Source organism: Nanorana parkeri, unplaced genomic scaffold (genome assembly GCF_000935625.1).
Source record: "Nanorana parkeri isolate BGI_ZX_2015 unplaced genomic scaffold, ASM93562v1 scaffold118, whole genome shotgun sequence".
Lineage (NCBI taxonomy): Eukaryota > Metazoa > Chordata > Amphibia > Anura > Dicroglossidae > Nanorana > Nanorana parkeri.
In genome coordinates this window covers 300,901-323,525 of record NW_017306386.1, presented here as the reverse complement: position 1 = coordinate 323,525, position 22,625 = coordinate 300,901, and the positions used below count along the sequence as shown (strand labels likewise).

At 41.5% G+C, this 22,625-nt stretch overlaps 1 protein-coding gene across 1 annotated transcript in view; it reads left to right on the top strand.

Annotated features, from left to right (window-relative positions):
• Positions 1-22,625, top strand: part of NUP88 (nucleoporin 88) — a 35,014-nt gene that overhangs the window by 9,450 nt on the left and 2,939 nt on the right. Inside the window, exons 4-16 of the mRNA XM_018553359.1 lie at positions 1,224-1,310; positions 2,241-2,411; positions 3,241-3,427; positions 4,158-4,311; positions 4,393-4,491; positions 4,577-4,667; positions 5,507-5,611; positions 7,462-7,620; positions 15,994-16,119; positions 16,212-16,277; positions 18,722-18,802; positions 20,734-20,860; positions 20,944-21,062. Of these exons, the coding sequence (XP_018408861.1) occupies positions 1,224-1,310; positions 2,241-2,411; positions 3,241-3,427; positions 4,158-4,311; positions 4,393-4,491; positions 4,577-4,667; positions 5,507-5,611; positions 7,462-7,620; positions 15,994-16,119; positions 16,212-16,277; positions 18,722-18,802; positions 20,734-20,860; positions 20,944-21,062 (1,572 nt within the window). The remainder of the gene's footprint in view (positions 1-1,223; positions 1,311-2,240; positions 2,412-3,240; positions 3,428-4,157; positions 4,312-4,392; positions 4,492-4,576; positions 4,668-5,506; positions 5,612-7,461; positions 7,621-15,993; positions 16,120-16,211; positions 16,278-18,721; positions 18,803-20,733; positions 20,861-20,943; positions 21,063-22,625) is intronic.

The following is a 22,625-nucleotide window of genomic DNA, read 5'->3' as shown; positions in this document are numbered from 1 at the left end:
CCCAGGTGTATCTTCAAACAGGACTATGAGTTTTTTTGTTTGTTTTTCAAGCCAAAGAAAAAACACCCGAGTAACTAAACACCAGTTAAGAGTTGGTTAATACTAGGGATGCATCGATACCGGTATTTTGGTACCGAGTACCGATAATTTTTTTCCGGTACTTGCCGATACCAATTACCGAGTAACGGAAGTCCCATTCAGGAAGCAAGGTGGCATGTAATGACTAGCCGCCTAGCTTCCTGATAAGCCGGGCAGCGTGTAAAGAGTCGCCACCCGGCTTCCCGATTAACAAAAAAGTCCCCTCTTACCTTAGTATGTGCAGCCTGTCATCCCTCTCCAGCGAGAACGCGGCCTTCGTCCGGTACCCAGCCGGAGCCGTCTAGCCGGCCAATCAGGAAGCCGGGCGCCGTGTAATGACACGACGCCCTGCTTTCTGATTTGCCGGGAGGCCAGCTCCATGCTCTCTTGGCATGAGATGACGAGGGAGCATGAAGCCAGCTTCCCGGCCAATCAGAAAGCAGGGCGGCGCGTCATTAGACGGCGCCCGGCTTCCTGATTGGACGGCTCGGGCTGGGTACCGGACGAAGGCCGCATTCTCGCTGGAGAGGCCTCGGGGGATGATAGGCTACACATACTAAGGTAAGGTAACCTTACCTCACGAGGCCAGCTTCCGGTCAATCGCGAAACCGGGCAGCGTGTAATGACGCGCTGCCCGGCTTCCTGATACCGGAAGTACTCGTGGTAGGCATCAGAGCATTTGGGCGAGTACGAGTACTTGCCCAAATACTCGGAATCGGCATTGATACTAGTATCGGGGCATCCCTAGTTAATACACATTTTGCTATATTACCACCACAGAAAAAGAAATTCAATTTGAAGCTGATAACTCTTCAACCCTATCACCAAATGCTTTTAGCCCCTCTGCTCACATTAAACTCTCTTTCAAAAGCCATGCAGAGCATCAGTCATGTTGGCGGATTCTAAATGTAAGCTTATGAGGGCATGCAGAGATAGAGATGAAGAGTTGTGATACTATTAGGAAATAATTGTTCTTTTATTGTGACAAATTTAACAAGTGTGTATTGACCAATTCTTAATCACGTGGCCAGTTTTTGTGGTGATCAGCTTTCCCTTGTATTGGTGAGCCTTATCATCAAACGTATTTGTGAATGCTTTTATTTTGTTTTTTTAAATCTCAACTTCTCCCCTTTTTTTCCTCTCAGAATTTATAGTCTTCGTGATCATTTAACACCAATAAAAGTTATTCCACTTTCTGACTCTGAAGAGGAGACATCGTTTTCCCATATTGGGTCAGTATTGCATGTTCTTTCCAGCATGAATTGTGTAGGGGTTCTAAAGGGAGTACACACACTGCTTTGTTTTGGGGGGTTTTCAGTCCTGTTGCAGCTCCTTTTAAAGAGACTACTTGGGGAGATTTACAATGTACCTTATGTGTAAACTAAACATTTTATCAGGCAGGATTGTGAGTGTAAGCAAGAGAGTTGCTCTGACATGATCACAGTTGCTCCACGCATTCCGGGTAAAATAAGCGTGTCTGTGAAAAGGCCACTGATCCTCTGATATTCGCCTCACCAGTGATTTTTTTTGCCACTCTGTTTACTACCTCTAGCTCAATCAGTGGAAAATGCTTAGTGCTTCTGGGTATGGGACCGCATGTTATCTCCTCCCACATGATGTCGCAGTTCCCTCTAGGCCAGGGGTAGGCAACCTTGACACTCCAGCTATTATGGAACTACAAGTCCAATGAGGCATTGCAAGACTCTTAACAGCCACAGGCATGACTTCCACAGACAGAGGCACGAGGGGATTTGTGGTTTCACCACAGCTGAAGTGTGGCATATCAAACAAATTTGGGTTGATTTACTAAAATCTAAAAGGTTGCTCGCTTTGCGAGAAAATTTTAACTTTGCAAGGCAATTTTCCCTTAACTTAGAGAATGTGGTGAAAATTCACTTTGCAAAGAATTCCCAATCGTATGCATGGAAAAAATCCCTTGCAACGTGAATAGCCTATTTGCCTTTGCCCCATTTTGTCAGCCCCAATTAAATATTAGAGAGATGGCATGTGTTTGTGTTTTGTTTTTTTGGTATATTAAGGTTTTTGCTGCACAAAGTAGAAAATATGAGAGGATGCAACTAGAGATCCTTTTTAACAGAATTGGATTTTATTTTTGTTAAATTTTCTTTTGCTGTTTTAATGAAGATGTCTTGCACTTTCAGGAGGTCTTACAAAGCATCTCTTGGAGAAACTGCAGTTGCATGTGATTTTGGTCCTTTGGTTGCACTTTCTAAGGGTCACGGACTGCATAGTAAAGAAGAGACTGCATATCCTCTATACATACTCTATGAGAATGGGGAAACTTTCCTTATTTACATTAGTCTACAAAACAGGTGAGATTGCTGAGCTTGCACTATTGTATTTATGCATTTTATCCTGTAAGTGAGACACAATCTCAAGGATATATCTAAAAATATAAGTAAGCTATTACTTATTTGAAGTTGTTGAAAACATGGAGTGTGGCTTACTAAAGAAATATGGTGTATTACATTAGGTACATAGGTGCAGCCAAATAAGCTACATGTAAAATGCCTTGTTTTCTAAGTGTACAAGTTGAAGAGAAGAAAGGGCTTATAAAGTCGGCACTTTTTGGCTATTACATATAGTAAAGAAGCATCCATTTAATATTGGAAAAAATAGTATCTATTTTTAGAATGATGACCATGCGCCAATAGTAACTGTTCCATCTGTCTCCCCTGTGTCTTCCTGTCCTCATCTACAGTCCCCCATGGTAGCTAGAGAAACGGAGGACATACACAACTGCACCCTTGTATACCCCCACTGTGCTGGTTCTGCTCTCTGGTGTACTTAGAGGCCATGTCCCCCCCACGTAGCATGTGTCACCACACAATATGGACATACTGATGATGTAGCATCGCTCCCAACAGTGGGAGTCCTATCTAGGGCAATAAAGGACACACAAGGGGTCAGAATAAAACCTTCGGTAGTACATGGCACAGGTATAGTCTGTAAGTAAGAAAACGTAAGCCAACATATAATTTTGTGACCTTAGCAGTAACCATATTTTTTCTTTTGCTGTGGTTTTCATGACATTTAAATTGACCCTTTTTATATTTTTTTTATTTTGAACAGGCTTTAGGTGCAATAAAATCAGAAGCATATGAAATCTAACAAACTGAGTTGTGTGTTTTTGTTTTTTAGTAGCAGAAAAGTTGGCAGACTCCAGGGCCCACTTCCAATGCACCCAGCTGCAGAGGATAACTATGGCTATGATGCTTGTGCAGTGCTTTGCTTACCATGTGTTCCCAGCATCCTTGTCATCGCTACTGAATCAGGGCTATTATATCACTGCGTGGTGCTAGAGGCAGAAGATGAGGATGAGCAGACAGTAAGTGAAAAATGCACATAATGTACTTTCTGATTACGTGGGTCACTTGGTTTATCAGATACACTTTGATGTTTATTTGCCTTTGACACCAGCGGTGTTTTGTTTATGGAGCACTAATAAAGAGGCGCACACATTCATTTTAATCCAGCGATGGATGAATATATGTGTACAGGGTCTAGGTGGTTAAGTTGTGGGGTAAAGCTCATTCCAGTGCAGGATCCCATATTGCTCAGACAAAAGCAGTCCTCACCACTTGCTGGCAGCCGCTGTCAGAATACAATGCAAGTGGCAGGGGATTCGGGCATGGCTGGAGGAATCTATTTATATTTTCTTTTTTCATCCCCCAAGTTGAACTAAGAAAATATAAGCGTGTATTCCTGGCTTAACACTTGTGCTTTTTATTTTTTGCACTTCTTTTGCAACTCTGTTCAGGTTTCCAGCAGTCTGACACTTCTACACAGTGCTCCAGTAAACAACACTCCTGAGAGAGCATGAGCACTGTTGATTGTAAATGGGGAATGTTGCGCCATTGGATACATGGGCTACCGCTTGGGTGTAAGCAGCGATCCACCTGAAATCACGCCAGCTGTGGCCCTTGGGTGTGGTTTCCCGCTGATCTGAGGTCTATGGTTTGCATGAAGAGGTTAAAGGAGTGCAGATGATAGCAAAGCTTATGTAAGTATTGTTATCCTTTAAGTTGCCTACATAACATAAATCTCCTTTTTTGCAGTCTAACAAGTCCTGGTCAAGCCCAGATACTGATATCGTTCCCTCCTTGTATGTTTGTGAGTGTGTCGAGCTGGAGCTAGCACTTAAGATAACCGCTACTGAAGATGAAGGACCAATGGATTCTGACTTCTCATGTCCCATTAAACTTCACAGAGGCAAGTTAATATAATGTTTCAGTCATTTGCACCTAAATGGTGGTTAGCACTATTTCTTACCCTTTCTTTTTATGTTTCTAGACCCAGTCTGTCCCTCAAGATATCATTGCACGCACATGGCAGGTGTTCACGGTGTAGGCCTGACCTGGTTTGAAAAGTTGGAAACATTTCTTGCAGCATGTATGTTCTTGTCGCAGTACTGTAAAAATGTGTCTAAAATTAAATGTAGTTACCATTGTTATCAATGAAATGCAATTGTTTTTAGGTGAAGAAGACAAAGATAGTTTGCATGAGCTGGCAACAGAACAGAAGTGTCTTGTGGAACATATTCTGTGTACTAAACCTCTACCATGCAGGTAATTTCACACATCCGAGGCTGTATGTGTCACTATAATTGGTATGACTTTCTTGCTGAAATTAAAATTTGTGTACGGCACTGTATTCAATTTTAAGTTTCATATTCGGTGAGAATCAGGCTTAAAATTGGACTTTAAATTATGGCATTGGAAATTCTTCCAGTACTGATCCTTAGTTGTTACATGTTAAGTTGTGTTTTTTTTTTTTGCTGTCACCATCTTAAGAGCTTGAATACCTTTTGCTCTACGAATACCAGCTCTCATGCCCATCAGCGCAGACTGGCATTTTGAAAGGAGAGCCCCCGTTCTGTCAAGACAGATGTTGTAGGAATCCCAGTAAAGAGGGTACAGATCGCTTTCCAGCTGATCTTGGTAAAGTGGAAAAGAGTCAATGTTAATCCTCAAATTGCTTAATGTTCATTCTGAGAGCTCCTGGATCATGGGCAAATTGTATATACATTCAGCTTTAGGCAATAGTCTTCAACTTGCTCTTAAACCTTGTGCGAAGTCCCACTTTACCATTCAAAGTTTAGTGAGAGCGTCTCTACTGGACATTGTGGCTTTTACATTGGATTGTTAGTTAGTTATTTTAGCTCAGTCAAACTCTTGGCTCAGGGATACATGTATACCATGTGGGTGGAAAAGGGAATTCTGGTGTGGATATCTTACCTGTAATGTCAGCATTTGATGTAACTATCCAGTAAGCTACAGAAATGAGGGGGTTGGACTTGATGGACTAATGTCTTTATTCAACCTCAAATACTATGTAAATGTTCCGTTCAGGACATAATAAATTGGACTCTATTGATATCATGTCAATTTCTTTTTTCTCTCTCCAGCCTTCCAGCTCCCATTCAAGGATTTTGGATTATTTCTGATCTTGCTCTGGGGACAGCTATGATATGTGTTACCAGTGAATTTGAATGCATCACCCGGCCTTTGCAGTATGTATACATTTAAGTGGTCATCTTTGCTGTTTTGAGTTCTGGTTCCATAACTGTCATTGTGATCCTTTTTGGCTACTTTGAGTAGAAGTGAATGAAGGTTTTTTTCTAACCACAAGTCTGTAGTAGCAATTTGTGAAGCATGGAAGCCACTGCCAGGTTAACCCCTTCGTGACGGGAGACGTACACTGTACGTCCAGCCACAAAGGGACCAAATGACTTGTCACGTACACTGTACGTGACGAGTTATTTGCTGCTTTAGAGGGCTGTTAATCGCTGAGAATCAGCTTTTAACATTCATTAATGGATGCCCTTACTACAGAGGCATTCATTAATGAAAGGGTTAACCTTTTTCAGACACCCGATACCTTAATATCGGGTGTCTGAGAGTCAAAGCAAAGCGGACACAGATGCCGGCTTTTGCCGGCATTCTGACAGCTCGTATAGATCGAGAGATATCTCTCTCAAGCTATACTGGCTTTTTTTTTTTTCTTTCATGAATAGATACAAAATGTGTCTATTCCTACAATGTATCTATTCCTGGAAGAAGAATGTTTGTTTGCTGATCGTTGTTGCAACAATCAGAAAACATTTAGTAACAGCTGAATCCTGAACTGCTGCAGGATCAGTGTCACTAACTTATTATCGGCTGTTCTGAAGTTTGAAGCAGCCTGATAATAACCAAAAATGTATTAATTTATCATGCAGTAACAGTGAGATTAATTCACAAAATCTGCTTGATATAATTAAATAAATAAAATAACATTTTTAAGTTAAAAAAAAAAGTGAAAAGTGTAAAAAAAATAAAAAAATGTGTAAAAAATAAAATAAAATAAGGGACAAATAAATGAATGTATTTATTGCATTTTTTTAGCTGTGCTGGTTTTGTAAAAAAAATACTACAAATCAAAACTGGGAAAAAAGTGTTTTTTTTAAACGGTTTTTTCCTCTTTTTTTATATTTTATTTGTCCTAAGTGAGGCGTTAGACGCACATATGTGATATAAATATGTAGCCCTATCTGTCCTCTAAAAAACAATATATAATATGTGTGGGTGCACTTTGTAAGAAAGTATATTACTGACGTGGAAGAATCACACAGCAAAAATGTCAAAAGTGTGTCAGTCATATACGAACAGAAACTAAAAACAAGCTCAGTCATGAAGGGGTTAAAGATGCCTGTAGTATAATGGTTAAAGCTTCTTTCCAGTTTGAACAGGAGCTGCACATCCTATGGGTGTCAGATACTGCAAATGACAGATTAGCAGGATTGGGAATTTTCATTACCTAATTTAGGTAAATGTGTGATAAGAGAAGTAAGGGACTGCCACTGTTTAACCTTCCCCTGAAAATACTAGTTGCCTGACCCATGGCCCTGCACTGATTATTTTCACTATATGCCTCAAGTGACAGTTGTTTAAACCTATGAATCTCTGTAACATTTTATGTTTTATTTTAACGTTCAATCAAAATCTCCTGACAGTGAAAATACTAGTTGCCTGGCTATCATTCCATAGGCTTCAGTGGACTAACCTGAAACAAGTAGTCAGATCAGAACTCTTATTTTGCACATCCTTAACTGAAGTGTGATCCAATATTTATGTGTACTTTTAGTTTGCTGCACAAAAATGCTGTTATATTACAACTAGTACTTCAACTGTTTGGGGACACTATTGCTCTACAGCAGCCATTGCAAGATGTTTAGGTATATAGAAAAAGTTGTGTGTGTGCGCGCGTGCACACACCTGCGTCTGTCGGGATTCTTCTTTGCAATAGCATATAATAGGTATCGTTTTTCATACAAACGTTTTGTTTTAAATTTTCAGTAATGACATTTTCTGTGTTTTCCAGAACAACTATCTGTCAACCTTCGCCGCTGCTTCTGTGCTCTCAGGTTGACCCAAATGTTTCAGAGACTTTACCACGCTTCTTGGCAGATGTGAAAGGATCCTTTGAAAGCCATATCAGAGGCATTCTGAGCCGTAACTCTGCAAACCCCTTGTTACTGAAGTAAGTCCAACCTCTGCATTACTGATTATTTTTATACACCTATAAGGGTTGTTTTGTTTCTGGCGAAAGGTCCGTGATTTTCATTCTAGATTTAAAAAAAACTGAAAACACTTTAATTTCAATACACTTTTTTTTCTTTGAGGCAGTGGTATTTACAACATGACTGAAGAGATGCAGCTAAACTGATACACACATGTTCAATATAGCTGACAGCTTGTTAAAACATAAGTTTCCTATCTGTCAGTCCAGCAATGACACTACAAGTGCATACACAAATCACCAAGGAGGCACAAGGACTCAGACAGGCTTGAAGGAGGTCAGCTTTGTTTTCTAGGGGAAGAATCATCATATGCAACCTTCTTTCTTTTCTGCAATCTACAGTATATTCCCAAGGAAGACACATTAAGACCTCTTTACCACGTGTGTTAAAACCAGGCATTAGAGAAGTGTTTTTAATGCCTCTCTGCCGCCTGTTTTTTTTTTCATATTTAATTTTTATTATTTTAAATTATTAGACATTTACAATTACATTACATTTACACAGTTGTTAAACCACCAATTACACTTTCGGGTGGAGTCAGTTTGACTTAATAGACAATACAACAAGAAAGGAAAAAACCCCTATAGACAATAATAAAAATAAAAGAGAGGGGGGGAGGGAAGAAGGAAAGGGGAGGGGGGAGGTCAAAAAAGTTGCATTTAGAAATAATTTCGTGCAGGAATCCATATCCTATATTACTGTTGCCTTCTAGGGCTATAGGGCCATATCCCCCCATTTTCGCACTATCTTATATTATAGTAAACGGTTATAAGTTGTTAGTTATAAGTGAACGTCTCAGGTTACTAATGAGGGGACATGGCCCTAAAGGCATTCCACGGGGCCCACGTGGTTTCGTATGTAGATATGCGGTCCTGTCTTGCCATGGTAAGTTTCTCCATCAGACTTAGTCTACTTTATGTATCCATTCTATAGTTGTAGGTATCATGGCAGTGTTCCAATATTTAGGAATGAGAAATTTTGCTGCATTCAGTAAGTGTGGTAATAACAATTTTCGATATTTTATAGGTGATATTTCCGACAAGTGTAGTAAACAAGCCCAAGGGTCGTTAGGGACGGGTAGCCCCGTTATTAAAGTAATCGAATGAATAACTTGTGTCCAAAAAGGTTTGATCTTGGGGCAAAACCACCAAATATGCCCGTGGGTGCCTGTAAGGCCGCACACCCTCCAGCATTCCAAGGAATGCGACGGATGTATTGCATGAAGGCGATCCGGAGTATAATACCACCTTGCCAATAGCTTAAATGAAGCCTCTACTACGTGAGTACTGATAGAGGATATAGAATTTAAGGCTAAGGAGCTGCTTTTTCTGTGTACATGTCAAAGTATTACCCAAGTCCGCCTCCCAATGTGCTATATATAGCTGGTCCTGAGACATACGTGATGATAATATTATTTTATACATTAAAGAGAGGCCATGTGGTGGAGAGTCTATTTGTGACAGTATAGTCTCTAGTGGATATAAGTTTTCCAGAGATCTGAGTGGTTTAGGGAGGGAAGTGATAAAATGGTGTAGCTGATAATACCGCCAATTATCTAAAGGTCTAGTACCAAACCTATTTTGTATTTGTTGGAGTGTACTAATAAGCCCTGAGTCCTGCACGACCTCATGCAGTTTAAGGATCCAGTATCGTAGACCGTTATCCATAAGTCCTGGGGGGTAGTATGAGTGACCCCTGAGAGGCAATAAGGGGGAATTATAAGGGCCGATTAGTTGAAGATATAGTTTTGACCATATGGTTAGGGTGGACCTAGTCAGTGGGGAGGTAGTGCTCAACAACTCTCTGTGTTCTGGTGGAATCCAGGGTATCGTCGCTAATGATTGACCAGCCAGTGTGTATTCCAAGTCGACCCACTTTTTACTCCCCAATTGATAGGTCCAGTCCATTACCTTATTAAGTGCCACAGCGTAGTAGTATAGGGTAAAGTCTGGGAGGGCCAGTCCGCCTTCCTGTCTAGTCCTAGTAAGAGTCTGTCGGGAGGTTCTAGCTCTGGACCGATTCCAGATATATTTGTCCACCTCTTTACGCATGGTCCTGAGATAGCATTCTGGTAAGGGGACTGGCACTGTTTGCAGCAGATATAATACCCTTGGCAATACGTTCATTTTAACAGCACTGATCCTGCCTGTCAAGGTAAGATAAGGTCGATCGTTTGTCCACCTAGTCAGGTCTGTTTTTAATGCTATTCAAGAGTGGAATGTAATTATGCTTCATCAGGTCTGCGAATTTAGGAGTCAAATTTATACCTGTATTAATGTGATGTGGTGGTATTGCCTGTATGTGCCTTGTCTTTTTCCAGCTTGCCTTCGGTTCTCGTGAGGACTGAGGGAGTGGAGGAGAGGAGGGTCTTTTAAACAGATTAAGTGACGTGTTTCCTGTGTGTGGGGGAGGAGATTCCATCTCGTGATGCTGTCCTGGAAGACTAATGGAAATAGAGTTACCGGTAAGTCCTAACTCTGAATTTCAGTTTACATGTTGTCCATGCAAAAGGTAATATACTTGGTAGATGTTGGCATTCTTGGGGGGAAGCTGTAAGATTCAGTATTTCAGATTTATGTAAATTTATACTAAAATTTGATACCCTACCAAATTGTTCAAATTCCTTAAGGAGATTCGGTATTGTTGTTGTGGGCTGTCTCACAAAAAAGAGAATATTATCGGCATATGCCGCTACCTTGTGTTGGTATCCCTGAACCTCAATACCTTTGATGTTTACGTTATTCCTAATAGAAATGAGCATAGGCTCTAGGGATAGTATAAATAGGTGCGGTGATAGAGGGCAACCCTGGCGGGTGCCATTGTGAAGTTCAAGAACCTGGGACAGACTGCCATTTACCTTAATTTGTGCCGTGGGTTTATGATAGAGTGACATTTAGAAATTCCCAATCGACTCTATCGAACGCTTTTTCAGCATCGGTAGAGAGGATCATGGTAGATAGGGACGCGTGGTTGACCAATGTCAGTGCCCGTTGCGTGTTATCTCTGGCCTCCCTACCCGCTATGAACCCAGTCTGGTCTGCTGAAATAAGATGGGGTAATAAGGGAGCCAAGCGATTGGCTAAGATTTTTGCATATAGCGTATTTATTGCGTATTTAATAAGGAGATGGGCCTAAAGCTACTACAAACAGTTGGGTCCTTACCGGGTTTAGGGAAGACTGAAATGTGAGCATGTAGTGTAGTAGGTTCAGGGGGTCTACCAGTGGAAAAAGAATTTTTAGATATGTGCATAAATAAGGTATAAGCGTAGTTTGAAAGGTTTTGTAGTATTTTAAAGAAAACCCATCTGGGCCGGGGCTTTTCCCCGTCGGAGAAGTAGCTATGGCCTTGTTCAGTTCTAATTCCGATATCGGGGGTTCTAAAGACATCATTGTATTCTGATCAATTTGAGGGAGAGAGATGTTAGCCAGGTACTTACGGATTAAATTGTCATGTCGTTTTTCGACTTGTTTAGATGGGTTAGGTCTAACATTATATAATTTTGAATAAAATTCCTTAAAGGATTGTGCTATCTCCCTTGTGGAATATATAACAGTATCAGTTGCGTTCTTAATCTTAGGGATAAATCCAACATTTTGTCGAGCGCGCAAAATGCGGGCTAATCGCCTACCTGGCTTATTTCCGAATTCATAAGTCTGTTGGGACAAGTAATTCATTGATCTTGTATAGTTAGCTTGCAAAACCTTACGTAATTCTTCACGTGTTTCTGATAATTCCTGGAGGAGAACTCCTGCCAGGGATTGTTTATGTGCTCGTTCTAGAGTGGTTATCTTGTGGGTTAATTCCGTAATTTTATGAGTGCATTCTTTTTTTTTACGTGCGCCTTGTGCTATAAATTTTCCTTGTATCGTTGCCTTATGGGCTTCCCAGAGTATCCCTGGAGAGATAGACTCCATCTCATTTTCCTTAAAGTACAGGGTGAGATCTTCTTTTATGGCTATTTCAGTTTTTGGGTCGGCCAATAGCTGTTTGTTAAGTCTCCACCTATATGGGGGTCTAATCTCTCCAGGTCTCTCCAGGCAAATAGATATGGGGGCGTGATCTGATATCGTGGCTGTTAATATATTAGCTTCCCGGAGTAAGTCCAGGTATCTATGTTCCATAAATATATAATCTATACGTGTATACGTTTTGTGTACTGGTGAATACATTGTGTAGTTTTTGTCATATGGGTGTAGTATGCGCCAGGTGTCCATAAGCTGTAATTTATGTAAGTGTGTTTTTAACTTAGTAATTTGTCCATATGTTATGTGTGATCGACCAGATGAAGAGTCTAAAGATGGATCCATATGGACATTAAGATCCCCCGCCAGTATTGTTATGCCTGCCTGGAAATCCTTCAGGGAATTTATTATTTGATTTAGGTACGAGACCTGGGATTGGTTCAGACCATATATATTTGCCAGGGTATATATCTGCTGTCCTATCTCTCCTCGTATAAATATATATCTCCCAGCAGAGTCTGTTTTCGTTTCAAGTAATTTGACTGGAAGGCGTCTGGAATCCAATGACCACACCACTATGTTTGCGTGCTATAGTACCATACTGGGTACTGTCATGAATACAATTTCACATTCGAGGTGTGGGCTATATGTGTTTCTTGGAGGAACACTATCTCCATCTAGCGTTTTCAATTCCCTGTATAGAGCATGTCGTTTAGACGGGGTATTAAGTCCCCGGACATTGTAGCTAATTAGTTTAATGTCCGCCATTTGGTAGTACCGTATCCGCCCCTATCCCACATCGGCTTCTGGAGCTTTCTGCACGACTAACATATATGGCCTGATATTGGTGAAGGGATGTAGGGAAGCAAAGGTTCCAAAGGAAGCAATACCAAGGTATTGAAATATACAAATTAAAGAAATAAATACATACAGAAATTAAAGAGGGTCGAAAGAAGGATCCCCATTTTTGGTCTTCAGTGTTATAAAAGAAAAAAAAAACACTGAGGTAAAACTTTACTTAAACGGGTTCTCTTGGAACCACACATGTGACTTACGGGTTGCGTGGCAGGATCATCTAAGGTGCTGCCGGTCAAGCCAGGTCCTAGGCAGCCCAGGATGCCAGAGCCCCTTATTGCATCCATGGCTGCCAGGGTCGGCACTTACCCGCAAAAATTTGCTTCGTTAGTATTATCTCGATATATCTAAGTTTATCAATATGCATATATAGTATGCTATACATATCTAAGCCCATCAGTAAGCATATTCACCAACATCTCGTTAATAATTCATCCCGTGGTCAGCCTGATGTATGAGGCCCTTTCAAAACTCAAAACAAAATAATATAAAACTGTCAAATTTCCTGTTGTGTCAGTGGTAAAGCGGTGCCTACTGACCTCCATTACCAATCTTGCAGCGGCTGTAGGGTAGGTAACGTGTCGTTCCAGTCTGGTAGCTTTGGGGCCTTAACCTGCAGACTTTCACAAAAGGCCTCCAGCTCTTCCGGAAAGCGGAGAAATTATGTCTTGCCTTGTCTTCTGGCTATTAGACATGCCGGGAAGCCCCATCGGTATTGAATATCTTTGGAGCGCAGGAGGTCCAGCAGCGGGCGTAGAGCCCTACGCCTTGTAAGAGTCTCCTTAGCCAGGTCAGAGAAGATTTGTAATTGAGCCCCGTTATATTCTATATGCGGTGTCTCTCGCAGTTTTTTTGAGATAGTCTCTTTATCCGTGTGGTAGTGCAGTCTGCATATCACGTCTCTAGGCGTTTCAGTCTGCATGCCCCGCGGACGAGGTAGTCTATATATCCTATCGAGTAGGAGCGGAGTGGAGGGAATCCTGCCCATTATAGGGTTAAAGATATCCCTCAGGGTGACCGCCATGTCTGCTATCTCCTCAGGGAGTCCTCTTACCCTTAGGTTGTTGCGGCGCCCCCCGGTTGTCCTGCTTCTCCAGGTGATACGCAAGGTCCCTCTGCTTCCTAGCTGCGGATTGGGCCTGGTCTTGCAAAGTTGTTATGGCAACAGCGTATGTATCCAATCGCTTTCGATTTCTTCCACTCTATGTAGAAGGTGTGTGACCTCATTTCTGAGCGACTGTATGTCAGCTTTCAGGGTACCCTCGAGAGTACAGAGCATGTCTGCTAGATCCTGTTTGGTAGGGAGGGCACGCAGCAACTCGTCCATCGGCGCTCCACTCCGGCTTGTGAGCCGACCTGGTTCGTCCCATGCGACATATTCAAGCTCATCCGGTCCGGAGCCATGTATTTTTTAATGCCGGCAGAGGTGGTTTTGGAAGCCCCGCTTCGCGTATTTTCCTTGTTCGTGCTCATGTTTAAGAGTATAGGCTTATGATTCAGTCTAAGTCTGGGATGTCAGCATTTGCGGGTGGTGTGCTCGGAGCTCTAACAAACACGTCCGCACCCAGCCATGTCCAAGACACGCCCCCCCCTCTCTGCCGCCTGTTAATACCCACGTGGGATAAAAGTAATAGCAACCACCCAGTCCTGTTCACACATGGGCGTTAGCGTTGCGTGTCACATTCTGGAGGCTGCTGGGATAAAGCCTCCATTGAAGTATATTGAAACGCCTCTCAAATGCTGGGTCAATGCTCCTATAGTATTTTGCCAGAAAGAGGACAGATTCTAGCTAGGTACTTTCAACCTGTGACAGCCTGACCTATGCCACCATGTAGTGCCAGCTGTTATCAGTGTTGTCCAAAGCAATGGCAGCCATACCATTTGCCAGGCATTGCACGTACCAGAACCAGTCATGTCTGAAATAAATGTTGCACGGCTAATTCAAGCAGAATTGTATGACCCAAGTCTGCCCAGCTACTGCAATTAGAAGTGTGGTCACTGCTGGTCGCTTCCCTTTGCTACATCAATTTACACTTTAACACACTCCCCTACTTGCAGGGCATTTTGACGCCACCTTAATGTCTTAAATATGCCTGCTCAATGCCTTGTTAACACTATAGGCATGTTAATCAGTGTTGCTCTTTCATTAAATTCTCAACGACGTGTGAAAGAACCCTAATGGCAAACTCTTAGTCATTTGATAGAACCCAGGGAATGGGTAAACACATCCGGCATGTGCAAAAGGTGGGGGTCTCTTCACAAATTCAAGGTTCCCAGGTTTTGTGTTGTGGCTCCCGATTGGTCACAGTGGCCTTGGAATTCTGAAGTGGATGCTTAGTCCATAATTCCCTTTAGCAGGTGTGGATGAAAGAGACCATCTAAAAGGTCACTAGATGTCTATCTTTACATCACAATTTAAGGCTTTAGTAGCTGTTGGATCGGAGATGCTAAAGGAAAAGTTCTGTTGTACGAGCCTGTTCTTAGAGACTCTAGGGCCTTTATTCAGAATGGTTACCTATCGCATTTGATTTGTGCTGAAATTTGTGATTTCATCCCAGTACCTTCTTTCTGCTACTCATTTTAAACTTGTTAGTCTTTTGTCTTGAGGTTCAAAGGTCACATCTGTGTATCTTAATTCAAACACTCACACACTCTTTGTACATGGAATTGCCAATGTCCTTCATTCAAGCTGCTGGTGGCACATGGGACATTAAATGAGTCTTTTCTACCTCATAGTTCCCCCCCACTCAAGCGTCTTTAGTAGGCATGCCTTCTCTTATGCAAAAAAAAAATGCCCTTTGGTAGCTATCACCTTGACCCTCAGTGTTTTGGATTTCTTTACTTTTTGTTCTTTCACAAACATAAGTCCTCTGCCCTCCCCCTTCCATTTTATTTTACCTGAATGCAGTAATTGTCATTTTCCCTATCATCTTTGGGAGTCCTGATTTTTATCCCTTGATGTAATTCTGGTTGTTGGGTTATAATTTTACTTTTCTGCTGTCTTTGGGAAGCCAGATACCTTTCATTTCCAGCTGTTCTACACAGATGTCTACTGTCTGCGTTTACTGCTTGATCAGGGCACTTCATACACTCCATACGTCTTCTCCCAAACCCCCTTTTCAATGTAATAAGTTACAGCATGTTAGGCCTCCTGGGACATATTTAGGATTATAACATGCTGCTTTTTCCTGCACCCAAGGGAAGCTTATAACATTTTATTTTTTGTTTAGTCACAGGGATTTACATGTTTTTCACCTTAGTGCAGGGAGATTTTAACACAAAGCTAGACATATTCTGGAAAATTGGTAATGGCAAGAAATAGTGGCCTGGTTAGCTGACTGGTTTGTTTTAGAATGGTATAAGCTGAGGATCTTCAATAACTTAAGATATTAAAAGATTATTTTTTTTTCCATCAAAAGCTTACCTCGCTGTTGGGTACATTTGCCTGTGTCTGCAAGTTCTGTTAATAAAATCGCAATGTTTAAGTAGTTTGAATCTGTGACTTTTGTTCTTAGTGCATCGAATAAAGATTCCTCTCCTCCACCTGAAGAGTGCTTGCAGTTGCTGAGTAGAGCAATCCAAGTGTTTCGAGAAGAGTATGCCCTCAAACAGGACCTAGCAAGGGAAGAGATCCAGAGACGGTAATCCTATTGTGATGTTTGTTCTTTCAAGTGCTATATGAAGTTGTAATGTTTGCTTTGACAGGATTTTTTAATGTATTTTTCTTGTTTAGAGTGAAGTTGCTGATAGTCCAGAAAGAGAAACAGATGGAGGATCTGCAGCACTGTAAGGAAGAGCGGTATGAATATGACCTTTTTTTTTTCTTCTATTTCTACACATGTATTATCTCTTTGGTAATCTCAAGGTCTTAGACTGTAGGCACTATATATATACTTCAAATCAGACATTGGTGTGGGATGCCTGGGATTTTAGATTACACTTCTTATATCTGCATTTCAGAAGTTCTAGAATAATGGCTAAAATGGCCTCGACCATAAACTTCTTGACACCCTCTATGAAAAGGCCGGGTGTTGTGGTTTGTGCTCTGCACCTTCTTTTACAATGTGTGTAAGACAGTCAAGATAAACACTCACGTTAAAAATTTCAGAAAGAACACAAAATTAATTGAGAGCCATTTTGGGATGCACCGATACTATTTTTTTTCCAGACCAAGTACGAGTACTGCTACTTTTCCTAAAGTATTCACCGATACCAATCACCGATACTTTTTTGTGTGTGTGTCATGTGACAGGTTTTTTAAAAACATTACAGAGAAATGATTTAAGGCTGGTGGTGGAGTGCCAGGGCGCGGTCCCAGCTGCAAATGCTGCGCACCTGGTAGTTCTGCCACTGAATCCACGCTGTAGAGGGACTACAAATCTCAGCAATACATTATACAGCAATGCAGAATGCCGCCTTCTAGAGAGGACTACAATTTACAGCAATGCAGAGTAATACCATCAGCTAGAGAGAACTGCAAATCTCAGCAATACATTATACATTAATGCAGAATAATATGAAGATACATATTCTGTGCTGATCTGGGGTGCTGGCCTGATGTCTCCAGTGGAGGCTCTCGGGTGAAGAAAAAAATATTTAAAAAAACACTTTCCCCAGTTTAAATATTATTTAAGGATTTTACGGTGAGTACAAAAATCCTATTTTTACATTTTTTATTATTATATCAAACAGTCATTGTGAATGGATCTCGCTTTTATTGCTTGATAACTTAATTTTTGGTTATTGGGCTGCTTAAAAATCAGGAACAGCCAATAATATCCTTAGTGACACTGATCCTTATATGCCGATCCTGCAGCATTTCAGGATCAGATGTAATGAAATGCTTCTAATCGTTCCCACAACGATCAGAAGCCTGAAACAATGTTTTAACATAGAAACATGTAGCGAAATGTTTCTATGCTGAAACATTTTAGCAAAAAGCCGGTATACATCGGGATTCTGTACCAGCTGTCAAATAGTGGCAGCAAGTGTTTTTAAACACCACACTGCTATCACTGTCAGACAACCCGATTCCTAAAAGACATCGGGTGTCTGCAAAAGCTTAACTCTTTCATTTATCATTTAATATAGGGGAAACTGTTTTTTAAAAAAAAAATTCGTTAATTTTTCCTTAATATAGTAAAAAAATAAAAACCCCCAGTGGTGAATAAATACCACCAAATGAAAGCTCTATCTGTCCCCAAAAAAGGGTATAAAATTCATTTCAGTACAGCGCTGCATGACGGAATAAATGTCAGTCGAAGTACCGCAGCGCTGAATACTGAAAAATGGCCTGGATGGGAAGGGGGTTTAACACCGCGGATGTCAACTGGTTAATGAACGGTAACCACCGATTCTCAGCAGTTACATTAGCATTAGAGACCCAAATAGCTGCTCATGTACAGTGTATGTCTCCTGTCACGAAGGGGTTAAAGGATCTATTCTGTCAGTCTTCTTTTTGGCCACTACATTGCCTATTTTTGCTCTTCTTAAGCTTGCTTTCCTTGGAATATTGTTCCTCTGTAAAGATTGAGATCTTGATGGTTTTTTTACATACATGGCTCACATTTAGTGGTTTATTAGGGATTATACACTGAGTGGCCAGTTTATTATGACCACCTGACGTTTGTAAGCAAATTAGCTATAATTTCGCGCTGAAGTTGCTAGAGGGCCAGACCATTATAAATAGGGAAGCAGGTTGTTTACCACGACAGTAAAAGTGATTTGTTTCTGAAGATATGGGTAAACAACGCGATTTAACAGCCTTTGAACGTGGAATGATTGTTGGCGCTCGGAGCCATGGAGCGAGTATCAGCAAAACAGCAGAATTCATTAAATGTTCAAGTGCAGCTGTTGTTAAAGTGTTTAAAGACTGGACTGTCAGCCGAAAATCTGGGTGTGAACGTGCGAATTGTGGCCGTCAGCGACTAGTCCATGTTAGGGCAGAGCGGAGAGTGGCAAGACTGGTACAAGACAACAGAAGGGCAACAGTGCAGTCAGATTCCTCGCATCACCTTTCAACATCTCGTGGAGTCACGAGGCGGCCCAACGAAGTCATCTCGTGGAGTCATCTCGTGGCCCAACGAAGTACTGATGGGGTGGTCATAATCTGGCCACTCAGTGTAGATTGATTTGTCACAAAAGTTTGTATTAGACACAAACCTCTGCTATGGCAATAGTTACAAGGTAAGACCAGCTTACTTAAACACTTCTTCCAACTTGAATGTATGATTTGTTTTGTAGAACAAGTCTTAAAGAAACAGCTGAACGTCTCGCTGAGAAATATGAAGAGGCCAAAGACAAACAAGAAGCTCTGATCAACAGGTTGGTTTGTAAACTGCTAATACAAGCCATTCTGTGTTTGCTGCTCACTGATTAATTTTTTCAGTTGTAACAGTTTCTAGCAGGCAGGAATTGTACACTCGTAAAGGGGACAAAGCAGACAATTACATCATAACTGAAAATCTATCTGAACCTCTTTTTAAATAGTGGATGCACTGCTGGGAAGAAACGATTTCCATAAATGGTTTTTAGCCAGTAGCAGAAAAATTAGCTAGACAATGATTTCCATTTATTAGTGGCCAGTCTGTTTTCTACAGTTAAAATCATCTCCTAAACTGTTGGGAAGCTGAGGGGTGCAACCCTTTTTATTCAGAAAATGTTGTGGCAAGAACACAAACGAATATGTTTTGTAGCCTAACTGGAGTTCTTTCATAAAGCCCTGCTTTATTAGAAGCAAGAAAAAGGTTTACCATTTCCTCATAGTCAAAGAGGATTCCTGATTGGTTGTTACTAGAGGTGCACCGAAATAGAAATTTAAAAACCGAAATCGAAAAAATTGTCAGGCCGAAACTGATACCGAAAATGTTTTTTAATTTTTTTGCATTTTTTAAATATTTTATTTTTTATAAACTTTTACATTTTTTTAATATTTATTTTTAATTTTTTACTTTTAGGGGCTTTGGGGGGAAATATTTGGGGGTCTAAACAGACCCCTGATATTTCCCTTTTTAAAATAGAAAAAGAGATTGGAGAACACAGAGTCCTCAATCTCTCTTTCTCTGTATCCCTGTTATCAATGAACAGGAATCCTCTACAAGTGTTCCTGTTCATTCATAACATGAGAACATTGTGTGTTTACTATAACCACAATCATGAATGAACATGAGGTGATGTAGATCACTCCCATTCATTCATAATTTAGGATATATTAACCATACCATATCCTCAATTATGTACACTCGACGATCACTGATCGCTGAGTGTATGTAGCCTGCTCTCCTCTCTGATAAGCTTTCACAGTAGGCTGAGTGAGCGATGCAAGAGGAGAGCCTAGCCTCCTGTAACAGCATGGGCTGTCTCCGCCCACACACCGCTCTGCTGCACTGTGATAGGCGGCAGAGCGGTGTGGGAGGAGAGACACCGATGGCTCAAAGCGCTCTTGTCCTGCAGTGCTAGGCCGGCTGTCACTTTCTCTCCTCCCCGCTGGGACACAGAGCAGCGCCCAGCGGGGAGAAAAGAAAGCAGGGATGCGCCGATGTATTGGCAGGAAAATGGCACTTTCAGCATATAGCCAAAAGTGCCATTTTCGGCCGATATATCCGTGCATCCCTAGTTGTTACGTTTTGCTTTTTGTCTCATTTATTTATTACAGGTATTTTATATAGCGGCGATAATTTACGCAGCACTTTACATAGTTGCACATTTACATCAGTCCCTACCCTCTAGGAGCTTACAATCTAAGGTATCCCCCTTCCTGTCCAGGCCCATTACACCATTTCTTGGTTATTCATCTCCAGGATCGAGTGCCACCCTTTCCTGTCAAGACGCACTGCACTAGATCTGCATGTGCCTCTTGGGCTGTACGGCATCAGGCTACTATTTCTCAGATTTGCAAGGCTGCCATCTTTTCTTCTGTTCACAAGTTTTGCCAAGTGTATGTTCAGACCCCATCTGATGCCAACTTTAGGCTAAGGTCCTTTTAGATGGCTCTTTTGAGTTGCAGGCAGTCCCTAGTTCTGTTTTTTATGAAGCTGTTAGCATTTTGTTTGCTGTTTGACCTCTGTTCATGTGGATGTCCTGGCAGTGTCCGTGACCCTTAATAGAATTGCTTTTTGTTTCCCTATTGTGGACATTTTCCACTGACTTCCTGGCCTTGTGAATTGCTATATTGTATATAATCTTTAAGGAAATGTAAAAAGAAGCTTATTTCTATCTACCTTTTGTAACCAAGTTTACTTTGATGTGTCAATTAGGATGAAGGCTGTACTGCGCAATTTCTATACACAGCTCTGTGTTTTATCGGACAGTGAACGAGACATGAAAAAAGAGCTACAGTTGACGTCTGACCAGCTGCATCAGCTGGGAAATGCAATAAAACAGGTAGAAATGTTGATCATAGCTTGGATGCCATACAGTTTGACATCTTTCTATGTTAAGTACATTTTCTATTTTCTTTAACGCAGATCAAAATGAAAACCGCTTATCAAGAGAAGCAGGTAGAAAAGGAAAAAAGTCCAAGTGAATCTAACCTGACCCTCAATAACTACCAGAAGCAGACTATCCAGACTGTATTAAAAGAAGAGTAAGTATCTGTGAAGCTGGAAATCTAAAACCACTAATGTGATGCTTGTCTTATCGTAAATTTTTTTAGCACAACTACAGTATGCTTTATGCGCAAAGTAGTTTGAATGAAGAAGATTTCTAATTGCTTAAAGCCCAACTCCATGTCTTGGGTAGAAAAAAAATCCCTAGCATCTATTTTATCAAATAAAAAAAAAGGCTTCTTTGGCTGCAGTGCTCACCCTTTCTCTGGCACTGTCCCCTTTTACTTTTTTACCACCTAGATGTTGCCAGTCTTTTAAGTTGAACAACAGCTAACGTCATTGAACCCACTTCTGTGAGCCCAGGACATCAAGAACTCACCCCCAGGGGGTGCTTCATCCTGCCGCCCTTGGCTCACAGAAGAATGCTGTGGATAGAAGAGCCAATGTCTGCAGCATTGATGACCTGCCCACTGCCAGGGGTAGAAGAGGACTTAGGGCAATTATGGTGACGGAAGACTGGTAAAAAAAAAAAAAATGTATGTATACAGTTGTTGGAGAGCAGGGTTTGGTCTTTACAGACAACCATTAGTGAGCCAGTTTTATGGCATTAAGTCAGATTCTAGGTCCGTGGTTGGCCGGCCTATTGCAATGTTAATTCTTTAAAGAAAAATGCACTGGCTGTATGCTAGTCACAGTTCTGTTGTATGCTGAGCTATAGTTGAGGCATTAAGAGATCTGCCATCAGAAAACCTTGGAGTCTGCCATTAACATACCAGCTTTATTAATGTCATTTCAGTACTGTACCTGTATATATCGATGTCCACACACAGCTCATTGACCCACTCCTGGGACAACGGATAACAATAATACTCTAACAGACCCACTATCAGTTACTCATAATTACTCTTCAGATTCAGCACTAGAAACATCAGCCTCTCATTTCTGAAGGTTTATAAATGTAGTTGTAGCCTTCTGATGATATTTGTGCGTAATTGAATGCAGCTTTCAGAAAAGTATGCTTTCTAAACTGAAATGTCCTGTTCCCCCAAGCTAGCTTTAAAACTGCGGGGTCATAGGGTACCTAAAACAGTACATTTTGTTTGTGTTTTAACTACCTCCCGGCCGTAGTAAAAAAAAACGGCTGGCCGGGAGCTCTCTAGATCTGAGCGGGCGTCTTTAGACGTCCGCTCAGACACGCCCCCTCGCGCGCCGCTGTGTAACGATCTCGCTCTGATCCCCTGTGCCACAGGCGTCATGCTGATCCCGGGCTCGCACCGGGCACATCGGAGCCCGGGATCAGCATGTCGCCTGTGTTACAGGGGATCAGAGGGAGATTGTTACACGAGCTCCCTTTCGGTCCCCTCTCCTCTGCAAGAATGCGGAAGTATTGTATAATACATCACTTCCGCATTCTTGTGCCACTCTCCAGCTTCAGAAGCTGGAAAGAAGCTGATGGAGCAGATCTGTGCGTCATCAGCTTCTTTTGGGGGGTCCTAGGTGACATTAGGGGTCTTGGAGACCCCTGATGTCTCCATAAAGAGGACCTGTCACATATTTTGCTATCACATAGGGGGGTTTTATTAGCCCCCGTATGTGATAGC